At 37.5% G+C, this 18,952-nt stretch overlaps 1 protein-coding gene across 5 annotated transcripts in view; it reads left to right on the top strand.

The window, feature by feature from the left end:
- Positions 1-18,952, top strand: part of LOC118270986 (insulin-like growth factor 2 mRNA-binding protein 1) — a 62,927-nt gene that overhangs the window by 25,351 nt on the left and 18,624 nt on the right. Inside the window, exon 1 of one of the 5 annotated variants that reach the window (XM_035587106.2) lies at positions 15,271-15,824. The exons of 3 other annotated variants lie outside the window; for them this stretch is intronic. In XM_035587106.2, coding sequence (XP_035442999.1) covers positions 15,733-15,824 — 92 coding nt within the window. In that variant the 5' untranslated portion in view covers positions 15,271-15,732. Of the gene's footprint in view, positions 1-15,270; positions 15,825-18,952 lie in introns of those variants that run through there. One more of the 5 variants, XM_035586878.2, reaches the window with a different exon arrangement.

Raw genomic sequence — 18,952 nt, 5'->3', positions numbered from 1 at the left:
AAACGTAGGGGGTATAAAAGATAATAGGAAAAATGTTGTAGCGCCGAGTCCATGTAACTTTGGACAAGAGCAGGCCGATGAAGAAGGACGATATCCGCTTTGCGGTACTATAGTTGTCCGGAAACGAGATGTTACGCGGGGATACTATCATCAAGTAGAACACGTAATATTATTATAGTAATCTGCATTTCCTGATGAAATGTGATTCGCAATATTGTTTGCCAGAATCTTGCACCGTGTATATTTATTGTATCACATAGGTTTGCTAGTACTATGGAACCTGGGAAAATTACCCGTAGCACCCATCCGGTAGCCCGTAGTACCACGGCAACGAACGTCCTTGGTGCTCCGCTGTCCTGCCACGACATTCTCAAAGTTTAATGTAATGTTAGATTGCAACGCAAAAAATATTGTTTGTTTTAGTTCATAATTCAAACAGGATGCTGGACCTACCCTACTACGGCTCAGATTGATTTTTGAATAAAACATACGAATCATGGCATGTCTACTTTGCATTTTGTTGTGATGCTAACTGAATTTTGAAAAACAGGGATCGGCGAATTAGTGTAAATGTATGCACATAGTTGAACATGATCGTTTAAGGAAGATGTAGTTTGTTGACCTATTTTCGTAGGCACCTACCAAGTGAGTCGTTTTAGCATTTCTAATCAGATTTGTGTAGGTACGGTTTCTCAATGACCAACACGGAAACCAATCCTTTATCCCATTCTATTCATGTGCTGCTTGCAAAATAATATTTATGATGTAAATATGTGAGGTATTCTAAGTAGGTATGGCAGTCATTGAACTATTATACTACTGTTTATAAGATTATGTTCAGCGTCATTGTATCTATCACATCACAAGAGAATCGATCAGTTTTTTACAACCATGTGGAATTTTCAACTTTAGTAAGTTGATTTTTCGACAATTGCCCGCAAAAGATCGTAAAATATTACGAGATCTACATTCTATGCACATAATATAAGATCTCTAGCAATGGCAACAGGTATCACGTACTTTTTTGACCAAGTCGGTTTATTAAGGTTTTACTTGAATGGAAAAATGAAAAAATATGCGTAGAAATAAACTGCGTTATAAACACATTGCAACAGAGCATGTTCTCGGTGAGTGCCGAGTGGGGGATCCGTTAACAAGCATCACATGGGGTCAGTAAATGGAGATAATATTGTTTGATTGCATCACAACTGGCATGTTGAACAAAAATGGATGTGTTCAGAGGACCACACATTCTTCGCCTGTGTAATTTTAATTATATTAAATTGTCAGCGACAATAATGTTAATTTTACTAAACAAATATTCGGTATCTTTAATACCGATGTACTTACTTACATAGATACTAGCACACCCTACGAAATTTGTTTCGCTTTGAACAATTTTCTGCGCATATAATATGATATTTTTTTTAATAACAACCTTCTACTAACACTATAACACACCCAACAAAATTAGCGAAATCAGTTCAATTGGTTTTTATATCATAGAATACATACTTAGGTATTACTAGCATTGCAATTTTTAGACAAGTTGCATCTCTACATTTACTGCTACAATTCTGCATATTTGAACAGGCGCATATGCATCCTTTCTATTTCCGCATAATCTGCCAGTTTCATCTCCGCTCGAATTCTGACCGATCCAACACGTCATTGCTTCAATTGAAAACACTTGCTGCGTTTTTATTAAGTAGCAAACACATTATTGTGTTTCCTACAATATGATTTTATTCAACCCGACGTAAAGTACATAACTTGAAATGTTGTAAAGTACATAAGTCTGATTTGCCATCGTATTTACATATATTATATTGTGTAAACCCAAATAGTCCTAAGTATCATTGATTTTAGCAAATAATATGCATATTGGGCTTTAATGGCATTAAAAAGGGGAAGGGAGGGCTATTTGTGAGGGGAGACACCCCAAATATTTAACAACTGTTGCGCAGGGTAAATCTTTTTGAATTCAAGATGAAAATTATATATCAGCTAGATCGATACATCAGGCATAACAGGTTATAACTATTCATGAAAACAATTTTATTGAAATAACGGTTGGTCTTTTCTTTATACGGTTCTTCTATACCTAAATGGTAATCAATTACCTTTATTTTCTTCCAGAGGCTTATTTTACATACATACGATTACATAACTTCCCATGGGGGTAGGCAATGGACATCCAATTTCTACGACTTTTACATACCTCCTTGGCTTCTTTAACAGTCTTTTCACGCATGCTCGTCGTTTAATTTCGGGTCAAATCTTATATTGTGGTTGTTTTTAACGAGCTTCGCTGTACATTTTTCCTGGGTTGTTTATTTAAAAATATTTCATGACTCGTTTCTCCTATTAGGTAAATTATGGTCAGCATTTCTAAACAATTACCTAATCATTATTTTGTAGTTACTTACTACTAAGCTAAGCTATAGTAAGTAGTAACTAAGTAGTATACTAGTAGTATACTTGTAGTAGTATACTTGGTATGAGTACCCTTTCTAGTTTCTTGAGGGGTGAAAATCATCCAATGTTTTCTCTCACCTTGGGAGAGGCGTGAAAAAATCCTGCTTCGAGTCAGAGCCCCGGTAACCTGCTAGTCGCCGTGTCATCAGGGAAGTGATTACCTGAAGAGTGAAGACACGGCGGTGCTTAGCCCATGCAGAGCGCACCGTCCGTCATCGAATGCTCACCATTTCCTCCGGGTGGTCCTCGTAACGATGCAACAAGTACTTGCCGAAACTTCCGTGTCTGAACCCAAACCTATACGTGTCTGTTTATAACATGGAACAAACCACATTGTAGGACCTTACATATAAATTAGTTCAAAACTGAAACTGAAATTAATAGGTAACTAAATTAAAGTAATTAAGTAATTAATTTCAATTAAAGTACACGCCCAATAACATGTTCAAATAGGTGCGCAATAAATGGGAGCTGTGTATGACTCGTGTACTTGTAGTACAAAGTTGTACGTTTTTGTGCGGTTCCCATAAATCACACTCTTACAAATAAAGGGTTCAACGAGTTTATAAAATGCATCGTCGAGAAAGTTGAAGCTCGCTTGCAGAAAGTCGCTCGCTGCGAAGAAAGGGGCTGTGTGGCGCATGGCGCGTGTTGGGCGCGTGGACTTGTCCGAGTTATGAATCAACCAAGACACTACACCTGCTGCCTCACTGATTTGCCTATTTTCATATCTTTACTGGAAATCTGACACCAGACTTCACCATAAATCCACTTTTTTGACTGTCAATATAAAGTTATTGCCATTATGCGGAAGTCATGCGCATTATGTATATATTATTATAGATACGCGAATAACATTTTTTTAGTTAAACCTAATAATACAAAAAAAATAATCATTACTAAAATTAATAATTTAATTTGGTTAGGTTATTATATGCGCATAAGTGCATGCTGTGCTTTTCTTTAAGTGATGAGACGCTTAGACGTAAGTTATTAATGTACAAATTATAATGTAATAGCGTACTTATTGTTGAAAAGCCTAAAATAAATAAATACAGTAGGTGTGGGTATCGTCTAAAACAAGGCGTCACTTTACTAAAATAAATCCCTATATTACTAATGATTGCGCTCTAATTGATTGCTGTGATAATTGACTAGATAAAGGCTCAGATAGATGTCCTTCGAAAAAGAATGGCAACCCATTGGTTTTTATTGTTTTTATGGTAATTTTATCAAATACTGGTTTAGTTGAAACCGGAAGGAAGACCCGAACTGAATAAGCTCAACGGTCGTGAAAAGAACTTTTTATGGAACTCGGACTACACTAACGACGGGGGTAGTCCGTTGTGAACTTGTAGTGTGTTTGCAGCACTGGTTTGATAAAATATTTAATACGAAATTTACGTAACTTCATAGGTGAACCATTACAACAATATGTGAACTATTACTTAAAAATAGGGACAAAATAAACATGTCAATAATATAGTAGTCGCTCACGCAATCCATCAAGACCTATGGTCTTGGCCCATTCTAAACCCTAAACGTATTTGGCTTGTCCCTACATATCGTACAATATAGTTACCAAATCAGTGCACTGTCCAACCGTTCTCAAGTTTTTGCAAGAGAAACAAACAGCAAGTCGTTTTTATTTAATGATATTATAGTAATAATGAACATACTCGCATTGAAATGGTTATGGAGACAGGAGTGTACCTAATATTACTTATACATAGTATGGAATGGGGCGCCTGTCGCGGTAGCCATAACTCGGTTCGTGTGCGGGCGCGCCGGCTCAGGTGTCGGCAATCGTTGTGATTGGCTTCATGACTCTTGTGTTACCAACTAAATTATCCATACATACTTACCAACTGCTTCTTGAAACTAATTCGTCATCAACTATATCTGTGGAAAACGAGATGACCAATTTGTATTCCCTTAGCTAATATTTTTGTACTGTACCTGACTACCTATTTGATTATTCGAGCATAATGTTTAAGTACTTTCAATTTAAAAACTAGCGTAACAAGTCCTATACAATCCAAATTTGTTTTGATAAATCTATCCATTAGATAGTTTAAAACAAAATTTGGATAGCATTTAACTAAAAACTTAGTTTAAAATCATCACCGCTGATTTATTGGCAATATGTAAATTTGGCGAGCATAATTATTGGCCATTAACTAAAATAGCAGCAACTACATTCGGCCTGCACTAGCAATTTTTGCTTGGTTACATTTTCAGGTTTTCAGAGATTTGAAGAGCTGAAAATTAAGCTCCCAAGATAATATTTAACGAATGTAATCTTCGCCAGGCGCGTCCGGCTCGCCCTTGGCCGGATTAAAATTTCTTCTAGCTGTCTTTCGATCAGTTGGTTGGTGGATTGCAATGATCACTGAAACCGTAGCACGGCACCCATAGACTAGCATAAAGTGATATAAAGGATATTTCATAAGCTTCGAAGTTCTTTAGTGATTCGAAGTTTCTCCAGAGCGTTACCACCACTGTAATTTGTAGTTCATATGGCGTTACGATATAACTGAACTTTAAATTAATTGAAGTACGTAGTCTAGACGCTCATTTCCTTTCCACGTTCGTTGACTCTTTCGACAAATGTAGGTATCGTAAACTAGCATTTAGCGCGCTGTGCTCAGTTTGCTTTCTTTTGTTAAGGTTTTTGTTAAGGTTTTGATAGCAAGCGCGACTTGCCGTATTGACTTTATATTTCTATGAAAAAATCTGAGAAGCAATCGTTAATCGCGCATCATTACTCCGGAATGCAACCATTGAGAGCAGGCCATAGATATAATTTTAATATTTCTGTAGAGCAGGCAAACTTGTTTCAGCTGCGCCAAACTTTGAATATGTACGCTGGTCATTTCTAAACTCATTATTCCATAAACTCTGTAACTCAGTGTCCCTACGAGCAGACAGACCGCGGCCAGTAAATTCATTGAATACTTACCAAACTACAAAAAAGAAAAGTACATCTACAAATTACCAGATTTTGCGATCTTTTTGAAAAAGGCTGTAACGTCCAGTAATGGCCAGAATTAAGTACCAATCTCAATCCAAATTTTGTAATCTCGGCCAGTAGTCTGTCCCTTATAGACCCTACACCGGATAAAAATTTAAATAACATCAGGATATGACAACGGAGATGTGACATATCATAAACCATGAGTATGCTGCATCACTGGTTCGCCCGCCTCTTTAAAACCTTTCGAACAGAAACATAAACTTGACTCCATGACTTCATTCTTTAGAAGGCCTGCACGCGGGTCACCTTTTCTTCGTTATGGTCCATTCCAGCCACCCATTTAGCTTAGTTACTCATCACTCTTATTGCTATTCAGCCGCTGCTCGGCTCTTTTTTTTTGATGGGGGAAAGTCATCCAGTGTCTTCTCTCGCCTTAGGTGAGGCGAGAGGGAGTGTCAGACTCTTACTGACTAAAAACGACCCCGTTCCTACTCCTGTCTTTCGAACCGGAGCTCCGGTAAACCCGCTAGGTAGTCCGCAACTCCGGATCAGGCATCACCCCTACTGGGCCCCATCTGTGGTGGTCTGATGACTCTTTGAGGCGCGCGACGGAACGCGACGCGCCGCAAGCACGGGTCTGGTTCTGGTCAGGCGGCGAGCTACCCTTGCTCGCCGTCCGCAGGCCAGCACTTACGGTGGCCGGAGATCGTCGCGCTATCCCCGACGCCCTGAGTGTCTCTCGCGACGGCTGGGGCGTGAGGAGGTTTGTTCTCTCACGCGCCCCGCCTCCTCCTTAGCAAGCATGACTGCTTCGCAAAAGGAGGAGACGGCATCCCCCTCGATCCGCACCATGGTATGAACCAATGCCGGACGCGAGAGGTCACCGTCGCCGACCACATCCCTGAGGACACGGCGGTGCTCAGCCCACGCAGGGCAAACCGCCACCGTATGCTCCACCGTGTCCTCCGGGCGCTGCTCGGCTCTAGCGTGATGTTACAATGTAGTGCAATGTTGTCCAACACAATTTGAACCAAAGTTCCGGAGATTATTGTACTCATACAAACAGCTTCAGCTTTACATTAGTATACACGAAACAGGCGCTTCATCATAATTAAATCGATAAAAAATACAAATGCTTTCTAGTAAAAGTATATATTAGGTACTAATATTACTTTGTTTAACATAATTATTTGTCGTGTACTTACGATTTTTTTTTTTGTATTTCGATGTTTAAAAATAAATATACTTCTTAAATCAGCTCGCTGATGGTTGTGAATGAAAAAAAAAACTTCGTACATATGTCATGGAAAATAATTATTATGCATAGTGACTATGGTCGTATCGTGACCTATTTTCATCCACAATGAGTAATTTATATAAAAGCTTAATATAAAAGTTATACCTACTTTATATAACACATCAGATATACTAGGCATATTGACAATAAAAATCGGATAATTTAAATCATCAACGTTGTTGAGAGGGTAGGGTGCGTTTATCTATATTTGCCCACAGTGGCAACTATCTAGTAAGTAGTAGTAAGCAGGCACTAATCACATGCAGTATCATTCAAACACCTTTTTCAAAATATTTTTGTAAAGATGTGCAGCGGGACTCCAACATTAAAAACTTCGTATCCATCATGGCAACATTTGACGCGCGACACGCAGCACATGGCGCCAAATACGCGCAACCTGCAGCGTTGTCTGACCACAGAACCCACCAGTAGTAGTGTAATTTGTCTTTGTTTCCGGTAGTTGTTTCGCCTTTTAGAAGAATTGCAATGCATCATATTATACAAACCATGCAGTTCTAATAATATCTTCAGTGCCATTTACGTTTCTTTTTTCAAGACATCTGTTACGTTCCTTCCCGTGTAAATTATTGTCGGAGGTTTATGCTCATCTTTCGCAAGTATGCCTTATTTTATCAATTGAACTCCTTACATTTCGGAGACGAGCACGACGAATAATTTAGTTATTAGTCATTAATAAAAGCGTAGGTATCGAGTTAAGCCGCCTGGTCGCCCGCATGGTTATATGATAGATGTGATATTCAGGGCCTTTGACAAATTTACCAAAATGATGAAAGAAAACACGCGCAAAAACTGCGATGCGACACGGAAGGTGGTAGATAAATCAGATTCCCATGCATCATGCACAGCAAAAAGGCGAGCGAGCTAAGGACTTGAGTATCACGAGTCTAGTGAAAAAGAGCTTACAGAGCGGCATTTGTATCACCGAAAACTAAAACCAAAAGCACTAGTGACTAGAACTACAAAATGTTGTACAATTTAGATTTAAACGGAAAGTTTGAATCCTTTACTCGTGTAGAGATACAATGTGCAACAGTCTATTAACTTCACTTTAGTTTAGAATGTCACACAGATAATTGTTATCGTTCACAAAACTTATCAAGTTTGTTTGCTAACAAGTTTAGCCATTATCGTTTAAATCATTTCAAATTAGGAAATAGTCCGGTTATAGATAAGTTTACTTTCGCCCCTTCCCATAGAACTAAATTGAACTAGATTCCCATCAATCAATCGATTTGAAAATAAACTATGATAAGTGTATAATTATCACTTGTTTCGTGTCTCGGACATCAGTTTCTGCATTTGAATTTTCTGCAGATGAATGAACACTTTTCAACATACAATTTTAATGATAGGCACTAATAGACAGTGATCTTCTTAACATTCCTATTTGCTACCAATTTTCAGCTTAGCAAAATTATTAACATTTTTGTCCAAATTGACTGAACTAAAAAAAGCAGGATGAATTAAACTAAATTAAACAAACATTAATTAATTAATAGCAACATTAATTTAACTAAACATTTCTAGAGAGTAAGTAAGTAAACATACATACAAAGTAATTAGCTACTTTTCTAATGAGGTTCATAGGAAAGTTGAAGTTTGAAAAGAGTACGGTACCTACGTGCATCCTGCTAATTAATTAATAAACCTTGTTACGTAATATTTTTTTTCAAAGTGAAACCTCCCTTTCAAAGGACATGGCTTCCAGGAAATATATTAATTTAATTTTCTCGTTTGCTGGGCTTTTTTAGTACGTAATATGTTCTATGTAATGAAGTAGTGCTTTATGAAATAAGTTTTCAATTTATAATAAACTCTAAGCTGCCCATGTTACGAGAAAAACGTATGTAATATCCGTTCAGCGCGGAGATTGACCTAATTATTATTATTATTGATTATTATAGACGGTAACAAGTTGAATTTATCTAGATCTCAACATTCTGCCACATTTTCCCGCTACGGTTCCTACCTAGTTAGCGTTTCCTAAACACAACATTAACTTGATATAATTATGAGCACTGTTAAAAGCTTTAAATATTTTTAGGTTGGTATTTATCTAGGTGCATATTATTTCATTCTCTTTAAGGCCTATGCAGATCACGACATGGTACGGAATTGTGCCGTTAGTCAGTGCATACTAGTCGCTAAGATTCCGTGGCATTCCAGCGCCTTGTCGTGGCATGCCGCGCCACTCAGGAGCTGCAGGCGTACTGCCTGCTGCCTGCAGCTCCTGCTGCACCTTAGTCTTCATTTGACTTCCTTCGCCGCTTCTCTATCCCGGCCGCCTCTCCCCGTGCTATGTATCAACAAGCGCCGAAGTCCTTGGCATGCCGTTGCCTACCACGATGGCATGCCGTTGCCTACCACGAGCAAAAAGGACAGTTGGACCCACCTCTCAATAAGATTAATTTACAAGACAAACATTCCAAAAGTCATTGTTCACTTATTCCATTAAGGCAGTTCAAAAACTAACCTCGGCATGCATACACATTTAGGGCACTAACCATGGAAATCTACTCGTATGCGTGATTCGTATTCCAATACTAAATAGAAAGAGCATCTATAAAAAGATAATATAAAAATCTTACAAAATATTCAAAGATAATGAATACCTTAGACATAACTTTAGGACATCGTATCTCCGAAAGTACATTTGTACATACTTATTATATGAGTAACAATGCATGTAATGTATGAGTATGTAATGCATTACTAACTACATAGTATATTACTAACTATTATTACAAAAACCCCGTTCTATATGGTATATCACACGTTACTTTTGAGGGGTGGGCCCAGACTCCATACATTTGTTACGCACTTCTCTTTACATCTTCTCCTCCCGTTCTGCGTAGGTCTTTAAACCTTTTCTCTACCTACTGCATTGCTGCCAGTTGATCGGTTGAAGTTCTCAGCAAAATATTATTGTGCAATTGTAGGAGCCCTCGGGACACAATGGCTCGGATCTGTTAATAAACGCAATTGAAGAGCTGCGAAGGATCTGAATTGAAAAGGATCCATATGAAACCAAATGGAGCCAAGTGTCCATGGACCATTATCGTACATGAACTGGAGAACTGCACAAATATAATTCAGAGAGTGATAGTAGGAATATCGTGAGCACAATTCAAACGCAATCATTGAAGTTTTTTTCTATTTTACAGTAGCAGGGCTTCTCTTTCTATTTTAATATAATCACATTAGACATTATAAATTATTCAACGGCATTCTTTTATTATCGAATTCTAATTGATTATTTCATTATGATAGTGATAACATTTCGGAAATATGGGAAGATTTTTATATTGCAATAGTCCCTATTTTATTTAATATTAACGATATCCTCTGAGAGTACTAAGCGTTCTATACAACATCTACACATTGAGTAACCTTAAACCAAAATGGTTATAGGGTTGGTCCCCGCACTTTTAATTTAGACATGAGCTTCTCTTCTAGTCCGTTAATCTAGATAATCTACCTGTAGCCTGTAGCGTCCTTTCTTTGGCCTCTCGCCCACTTTTTGTACCAATGCAGTAGCGATTTGCGATTCTCTCGCGCATTTGCATAGGTACAGTCAAGTGCAGATAAAAGTTACAAGGGTTGGCAGAGATGCTATGGCGATTTAGTGAATGCGCGACAGCATCGCTACAAGTTGTAGTGGGTCTTATTCTTCATGCGCCTCAAAGGGTGGTAGATTATCGTTGCAAGACATTTATTAGTTCAGTATATCTTCTCTACAGGAATCCAGAATCTTTACTTGATCTTACTTCCCATTTAATTGAATTATTGTAATCTCAAAATGAATTTGGTACCTATTCCAACTTGGTACTAATTCTGACAGGTTTTTAGAAGAATGGACTCCACAGTGATATTTATTCACTTTTTTTGGTAAGGTTTTAGTGTATTACCATTACCTCGTAACTTTATAACAATGAACAGTTCGTTTTAGTCACTAGTACAGCGCTAAGAGGCGGGGTGGTTGCATATGCAGCGTAGGGGCGAGGGGTGTGGCCGGCGTGCTATTGGTTCGAGCCCGCTGATTGTTGCATAACGTACAAGGGTATAACCTGTATAGATCATCAAGGTCGACTATTGAGGAACGATAGTTTGCTCTAGCTAACATTCATGTTGTTCCTTAGAACCAGATCCGGTTTCAAGACACCTAAGTTCAAGGTGCTCCAATCAGTTTCTTGAAATATTAATAGGCGCGAAACATTATCAAGTGCAAAATATTTACGATTTTTACCCAGGTAACAAACCGGGTACCTAACCTATCTATCTGTAAATTTACTTACTTGGCTAGATTTCGACTGTCCCAACTTTCGATTTCACCGACATAAATACTTGGGTATATTCTCGTTTTGCTAATTCAAGGTCATTTTTGACGACGATTGGACTGACTAGACTGTCAAGCGAGAAAAAGCAACTTTATATTAGGTAATTTTTCGTGATGTTTTGCGCTTCTAAACCTAGACTGGACATGGTCATGGTTTTGCGGACCTTTGCGTGTGTTTACGCAATTTGGTATGCAGAACAAGCAAGAGCTCCGTAATGAAAAATATACATATTCTCCTTTGAGATTAAAGAAACAAGGTATCGCCCTACCCATAAGGACTATATTTCACCAGGACACCACGGTAGCGCGACCGGTCCCGCTACCAAAAAAATGTATTTAACTCTATATAGAGTTACTCACCTGGTGTCCGCTCGGTTGAGCAACCAAACTGGCGGCGTGATCACATCGGATGCCAGTACTTAGAGGTCGCAGTGTGGTGTTGGTAGCTTACGGACACAATGGTGTCCTGGTGATAAATAAATATCGGAAACGCACTTGCACGAACGCACGATGCTCCGAGTGTTCATGGGCGGCGGCGATTGCTTACCTTCAGTTTATCCGTCTCGTCGTTGTACCGGCTTATCTCCATAAAAAAAAACATAATGCTGCTTAGGGTTAGAGCCAGTTAAGGCAAACAACCGTTGGTAGCGAGATACAATGAACTTGCCTAAAACCCGATACCCGATCGTCAATTAATTCGTAATTCAGAGGGGTCTACACTGAATGCCATCTTTAACGTTCTTAACGATCATTTGGTATTATTACTTGGCATGTTTCAAATGTGTCAATACAATATCTGATAAATAATAAAGAAATGTTAGTGGGTAATGATTTAACGTAAACGTCATATATACTAGTTAATTGTTTATTTAGTTAAATGATTTTAAATGAACTTTAAATTACCTAGTTCTTTTGTTCTTCCTAAACTGAAAGTTTTGGTACCTCTCCTCTCCCCCACCCGTCACCCTCTCTCCTGTTCTCTCTATCTCTGGAATATAATATGCCATTTTAATATTATTTGGATAAGTACTAATTACTACAAGTAGAACAGTCGTGGTACATAATGTATATTGTGTATGAGTATCCTGAATCGTGGATGTTGGAGGTCAAATTAACGCCCGCGGCCTAAGCAGCTGGTGTAGTCCCGAGCCGACACAATGGGAACGTCAAGAGTATGTTGTAATGTGTATTTTGGACATGAGGGGTTGTCTCCCCAAACGAACGCCGACGCGACGGGGCGCACAGCTGCCGTCAACGTTAGAACAGCGTTAGATCCCCAATGGTAACACGCTTGAAATATTAATTGTACCTATATTGAAAATGCTCTTGGATGGTAACTCAATGGATTAAAATTCGATCACAATTTTGCAGATTTTGTTATCTGCTCAATCTTTGTTCGAAGAATTAAAATAGAAATATAACATTAGCTATTATTTAGTAAAACATTCTACTAAAACTTAAGTACACTAGACCTCCAGATATTCCTCTCGTTTAGCAGCTAGCACATGCACTTAAGTCACTGGACGTGAGGATTGATGGACCAGTTTAAATCATCGCTATCTTCGGCATGCTTCGATATATTTTTGGCTCCCATTTCTTTTATACTAAATATTTTGAGACTTTTACTTTTACTTCGTATGAGGAAATAAAAACCATTTTATTTATTTTATTTAGTAAGTAATATTCAATAAAATATAAACCTTTGTTGTGAGGATTGAGGGACCACATTTAATATTTTTTATCTTAAATGCTTTGTGGTCCCGTTATTTAGGAATTATTTTTACAAATTCTTTACTAAATATCTGTATTCACAAAACCTTCTTTCCGAGATCTGGCTGATCGGGTGTGAGAACTGCGTCACACATTTCATGGGTCGTACTTTTGAATACTCACTTAATATATTTTTTTGACATAGGTATTCCCAGATTCATTCTACAGTTGTTTTTATACTAGGTACCTAGTACTAAATCCTTGGATCTTAATTGTAAGAATAGGTACCGAGTTTGGTCCCTCAGTTCACGTACACATTATTATTATAACCTCTAGGTGCTTAGGTACTTACCTAGATACTACGTTGGCTCGGCGACCACCAGCGACATCCAAACAAATGTATGTTGGCGTTCAATACGACTTACGAAATAGGTTTTAGGTATCGCCATTTTTACGGTTTTTTGCAATTCTCGCCATTAAGGTAGGTAGGTACTGGCTGGAAGCTTCCTCAAGTCAAGCCTACCTCTACAATATCTTTATAGCGGTGCCTTGATCGACCCAATGGACGGCGTCCGTCCGGCTGTCCAGCAGGATGAATTGTATGAAATGAAATGATTTTTTTACAGAAAAAAAAACATTTCATTTCATTTATAATGCTATTTCAATTCATCAACGAGGAACCTAGGTCTCTGTAGGCAGGTAGTAAATAGTATAAATATGTGAAAGACTCAAAATGCATGAGTCTGTAATGACAATTAAGCATCTACCTAATTAGGTACATATAATTTCTTAAAATAACGTATCAGGTAGAAAGGAAGGTACTTACACACCGTAACCTATAACCTATTTGCTTACTTACCTAGCATCTTACCTACTTAAATCTAAAATTACTTACATATTAAATACTTAGAGACTTAAATATATGTACCTATAAGTATTGTATATAAGTACCCTAAGCTTCTCCGTGTAGCGTTAAATAATAATCGTCGTGAGTATTAAGGTAGGTACGTTAGTAAGTAAAATAATGATTCATACAATGACGTACCTATATATAGTAGGTATTGTATGTATAGGTAGGTATAGCGTCGGTTTAGTGCAAGCGTTCTGGATTGAGCTCGTTGTGTTGTTTAGTGGGCTCGTTCTCGTCGCTCGTACGCACGCATCGGGTATACAACGTCGTCCCACATAAAAAATCGGTCGATACGTTGTTAAAATTTCAAAACCGAAGTTAACTTTATAATCAAGTTTCATTATTAATTTGATTCATCGTTATAGCGGTCTGCTGAATTTTTACTTACATTATCGATTTTTTTTAATATACAGATGTAAATAATAGATTTGGCTACTCAATCAATCGTTGATTTGGTAGGTACGCGTTGTGGAGTATCACTTGGGGCTTACTTTAGCAACTCAGTGCCTTAACCCTCGTATAAGGGCAGGGTAAGCTATTTGAAGGGCGTTTTCTCCTTGGAGCTACGTCTCGTCTACTTGTAATTTTAAGGTGAAGCGGGACACGAGGCGGGCGACGCCTGTACCAGACGAAGTAGGCGGTGTCGGGCGACCGCCCTCCGCGGGCCCCGGCCGAGCGCTGTGGAAAACGCATGGGCGCGGGGCGCCGTCACACGGACCCAGTAACAAATATACTTCACGAACCTGTTATCGCTCTTAGTGATTGACCATCAATTTCATGTTGTCGATATTATTCAAAATAAATTTACGTAAAATGTAGACACCACCCTGTTATTCATAATTTCCAAAAGAAGAATGATACGTAAAAGCACAAATCAATTAACTAAATACCAAATTAGGTATTATTTAAAAAAAATAACTTTGGACTTTAATACTAATAACCTACGTCTTTTTATCGTTTTTAAAATATGAATTCGTGAAAAAGAGAATTGAATGGTTTCGTATTATTCACAATAACATAGTTTATTATAATTTTTAAGTTTGATCTTAATGCTTATAATAATTGTTGTACCTGCTGACATATTTTGCTGACTTATTTAGAATTGAATGGTTTCGTATTATTCACAATAACATAGTTTATTATAATACTTAAGTTTGATCTTAATGCTTATAATTGTTGTACCTGCTGACATATTTTGTTATTAATTAATATTTTTTACTTTGTTTTCCTTTTCTCTTGACCTATGCGTGTAGCAGGTTTGATGAAACTTTAAATCCTTTTTGAGACAGTATAATTTATGCATACCAATAATTTTGATTTTATATTTACTTGTAATTAATTTAATAAATAAATTTATTAATTGCATTTAATAAATAAAAATAACAATTTCAAATACCTAAGCAACATTATTAGTTGCTGTTACACTCGATATAACTTTAAGATCGATACTTGCGCTTCACTAAGGTGTGGCGTTCTCTCCCCGCGGGCCCCGGGCTCAGCCACGCCCAGCGCGCGCATTCTCAAACAAAATCCGCAGAAAATGTTGTGCGAAGAATCGAGTAGAGTCTGCGTCGTTCGTTTCGTTCAGTCACGCACGTCACATCAGTTAGGCAGCTCAGTTGAGTAGTGATCTCGATAGCCGACGAACCGTACGCACGGCGCACACGTGCCACTCGCGCCCATCCCTTCTCCGCACCGCACTTCCCGAGCGATTTCGCCGCTCGCTCGGTGACGCCACCGTACGTCGCTACTCCACCGACACCGCTTGTGCTCGGTGTCGTTCCGTACGGAGCTTTGCTATATCATACTATATTATGTAATACGAAAATAAACAGCTCAAAGCAACCACGTGTGCGCGCCGGCCGGCTTACATACAAATTCGTTAAAAAAATATCGTCATTCACGCTTCGAAATAAGCCACCAGTCTTAAAAGACCATTCCAATTTTAACCAGTATTTAAAAATCGTTATTACCGCGGTAAAGGAAACCATAAAAAAGTGAAAATGTCTAATTCTGTGGAACAACAATTTAGCGAGCTTAGTTTGTCACAAGAGGACCATGATCAATATGAACCAGAAGATCACCAAGACCAAAGGTTAGTACAAGTGTTTTCACAAAATATTTAATATCGAAATGTAAGCCATTTTAATTGTTTAAAGACGCAAATATAAAATTCGAAATAAGTATATTTTAAATAGTGAATAGATTTTTGAAATAAACTTAAAATAAGTTAGCATTACTTAATACTGTTTATCACTATGCTTCACAAAGAGAAAACAGCAATACCCGCCTCGTTACATGTCTGTCTATCCTACTGTGAAGAATAAATGAAGGTTAATACCTAATCTAGGTAATTTATTTGTTATGGATGCGGTCTTACTGGTTTATTTTTTGCATAGGACAAAAATATGTATCAAACTGAAAGTACTCAATAATTATATTATTGTACGTTATCAATTTGTTAAATTAAATAAATACTTACTTATTTTATCTTTACTTAATTATATACAAATTATTATTTCCATGAATTTGCGATTTAAATCTTCTTCGAACAATATAAGTTGGTACCTACCTAGTTACATAAAAGAAAAAACCAAGAATTAAGATGTGACGCGAAGCAAAGTATTTTTTCGTAATACGTAGATAGTTAGATACCTACCAAATTCTACAGAGCGGACTGGTTGATTCGTAAGCGGGAGACGTAAGTTCGCGGGTCGACTAGTTTTCAATTTATATATTACCTTGTAAATAGGTATATTGACGCACGTTTATTGTACAACAGTATACTTACATACTTAGGTAGGCAGATGTGCGCGTCTGCGCGTCTTCACCTCGCTTGATTTTTGTTCAACTTAACACTTCACTAAAAGTACCGTAGTAGTATTACCTACCTATATTGATTACGTAGGAACCTTAATACAACAATTAAAATTCGTTATCTGTTGACTCTAATGCGTTACAATCCAAACACATAATTATTATTTATTTTAGAGGTATTTGTCATAGTTGTAATAAGTTGAACAGCATAAATAAATAGGTAATTTATAAAATATTACATATCTGAATATTGTACATAATATAGTCGAGCATATTTCATATTATGTACTTATATTTTGTAAGATAAGAAAATTATTGTTACCTACTGCAAGGTTTTATTAAAGACAAGTTGACAAATCTTAATGACGCTATACTTGTCTACATAGGTATTTCATACCTTATTGTTATCATAGAACTACCTACCTAGGTAGAAAAAAGAGAAACTATGTATCTAAAAAATTCTAAATGTAAAAAAGGCGTTGGTCTTGCATTAGCGTTGTCACTGATCTTGGTCAATGGGTCGTTATAGGGGCAGATTTTAAATAGTCGGTTAACGCATTGTACAAATACTCTATAACGCTTTGTACTATCCAACATTCTAAGAGAGGCCACCACAAGTAGTTAATTTAATTGAATCCGTCCGCCCCTAGTCACTAACCGAATTTAGTCATTAATCACTGAGAGGCAAATATGTATGTAAAAAGGTTTTTGTGTGCCCAACTCCACAAGGATGTTAGGGAATAAAAAGCTTTTTAGGACTAGGAGATAGGAGAAATTAAGAATTTTTAGGGTTCTGTACCCCATGCGTTAAATTGATACACGTTTTTATCTATATTCAATACACAAGGATTTACACGTCTAAGCTTGGCTGTCGTATAGACAATAATTGTGTGGTATCTACACCAATTCCTCAGCCCGGTTAAAATAGACTAAAAAACAGGGATTACAATCATTTCCAAGTGGTAGGATTATTCAAAACGCCATCATAAGCGATATGTAAAACGTCGTTATCGATCTGACCTAAGGAAAAACGTTACTCAAAGGTCACTAAAACGGGATTTTGTGTTTAGTTAGTTAGTTAGGTAGGAGTACTTCCAAAGTTTCTTTTACTTTCCTTAAAAAGGAATTCATGGCAACTACTGAACCTATTTTATTACCACTATATGCGCATGAGTACCAAGTTGGTACTCATCTTCATGGTCTTAAATGCTAGTTAACGTTAAGTTAACTTTCGTTAACGCTATCGTACCGGATTTCACTTAAATAGTGAGTTCCAGTATTTTAAGGCATAGTCCCTGCTCCTGTTAGGTTTGCAGGATTAAAACTATTGTCCTCTTTTAAGCCTCATACTACAGTCATCTTGACTCCTCATCCTAACGGCGCTATACTATAGCTCCAAATACTTAGTTCATGTGATATGTTACAATTTTTTTATTGACTTTACTTTCATAAATCTGCCGGAGCCGGATAATTTATTAGAATATTAACTATTTGTTGAGGCTTTCAATCCGTGAACAAAGCTACGGAAACGTAAAAAACTGAACTTAATAGTGGTTCTGTTATATCTGATTGCCCTGCTTCCATAACCAACCAATCAGAGGGCTGAACGCAGTAACGTTAACGTATCTTGTTAACGGTAAACGTAAAACAAACTCTTGCTAAGCCCTCTAAGCACCGAATGCAGTAACGTTTCGATCTAGTTAAACGTAAAACAAACCCGTCAAAGCCCTCTGCTCATACGAGCACGGAAATGAGTACCCCTAGACTTAGCTTTTCGACAGTAAGTAAGGTCGGGCAATAAATAGTATGTATGCCTTCATCCTCACAAAATGTCCGGAACCACTAACTTAAAATACTTAAGGTTAGTGTAATGACTTGTAATGTTTGTTTTTTGTTCGTAACACGACCATTGGTTAGAAAAGTTTATCTATCATTATTATTCACTTATTCAGAAAACAAACAAACTAAAGATCTACTGTTTACTCAAAAAAAAATAAGATAGAACCCTATTACTCGTGCTAAAGAGACTCCATGAAGACATCCCCAAAAGTTCACATTACACACTGGCGGCAGCGACCAAGCGCGCGGCTAGCCAAACCGAACCAAACCGTAGTTGGCCGCATTTTCAATTTAATATGCAACCGCGATCCAACCGCTATGGCAACCAAGTCAGGCGATAGGCACTGCCTTGGCGGTCGACCGCTAGTACGCAAGAGAGCTTTGTCTATCTGTCACCAGAACACATCTCATGAATCATAATACCTTTTCGTTTCTGTTGCCGAAATTAATTAACTAATAATTAATTAATTGTTAATTAATTATTAATTACTAAAATCAATACGATAAATATTTCAGGACACTCATGAAACAAACGTGATTTTAGTTCTCGACATTAATAACTGCAAC

The sequence above is a fragment of the Spodoptera frugiperda genome, chromosome 25 (genome assembly GCF_023101765.2).
Source record: "Spodoptera frugiperda isolate SF20-4 chromosome 25, AGI-APGP_CSIRO_Sfru_2.0, whole genome shotgun sequence".
Lineage (NCBI taxonomy): Eukaryota > Metazoa > Arthropoda > Insecta > Lepidoptera > Noctuidae > Spodoptera > Spodoptera frugiperda.
Note: the sequence above shows the minus strand (reverse complement) of the source record. Positions and strands in the feature narration are given on the sequence as shown.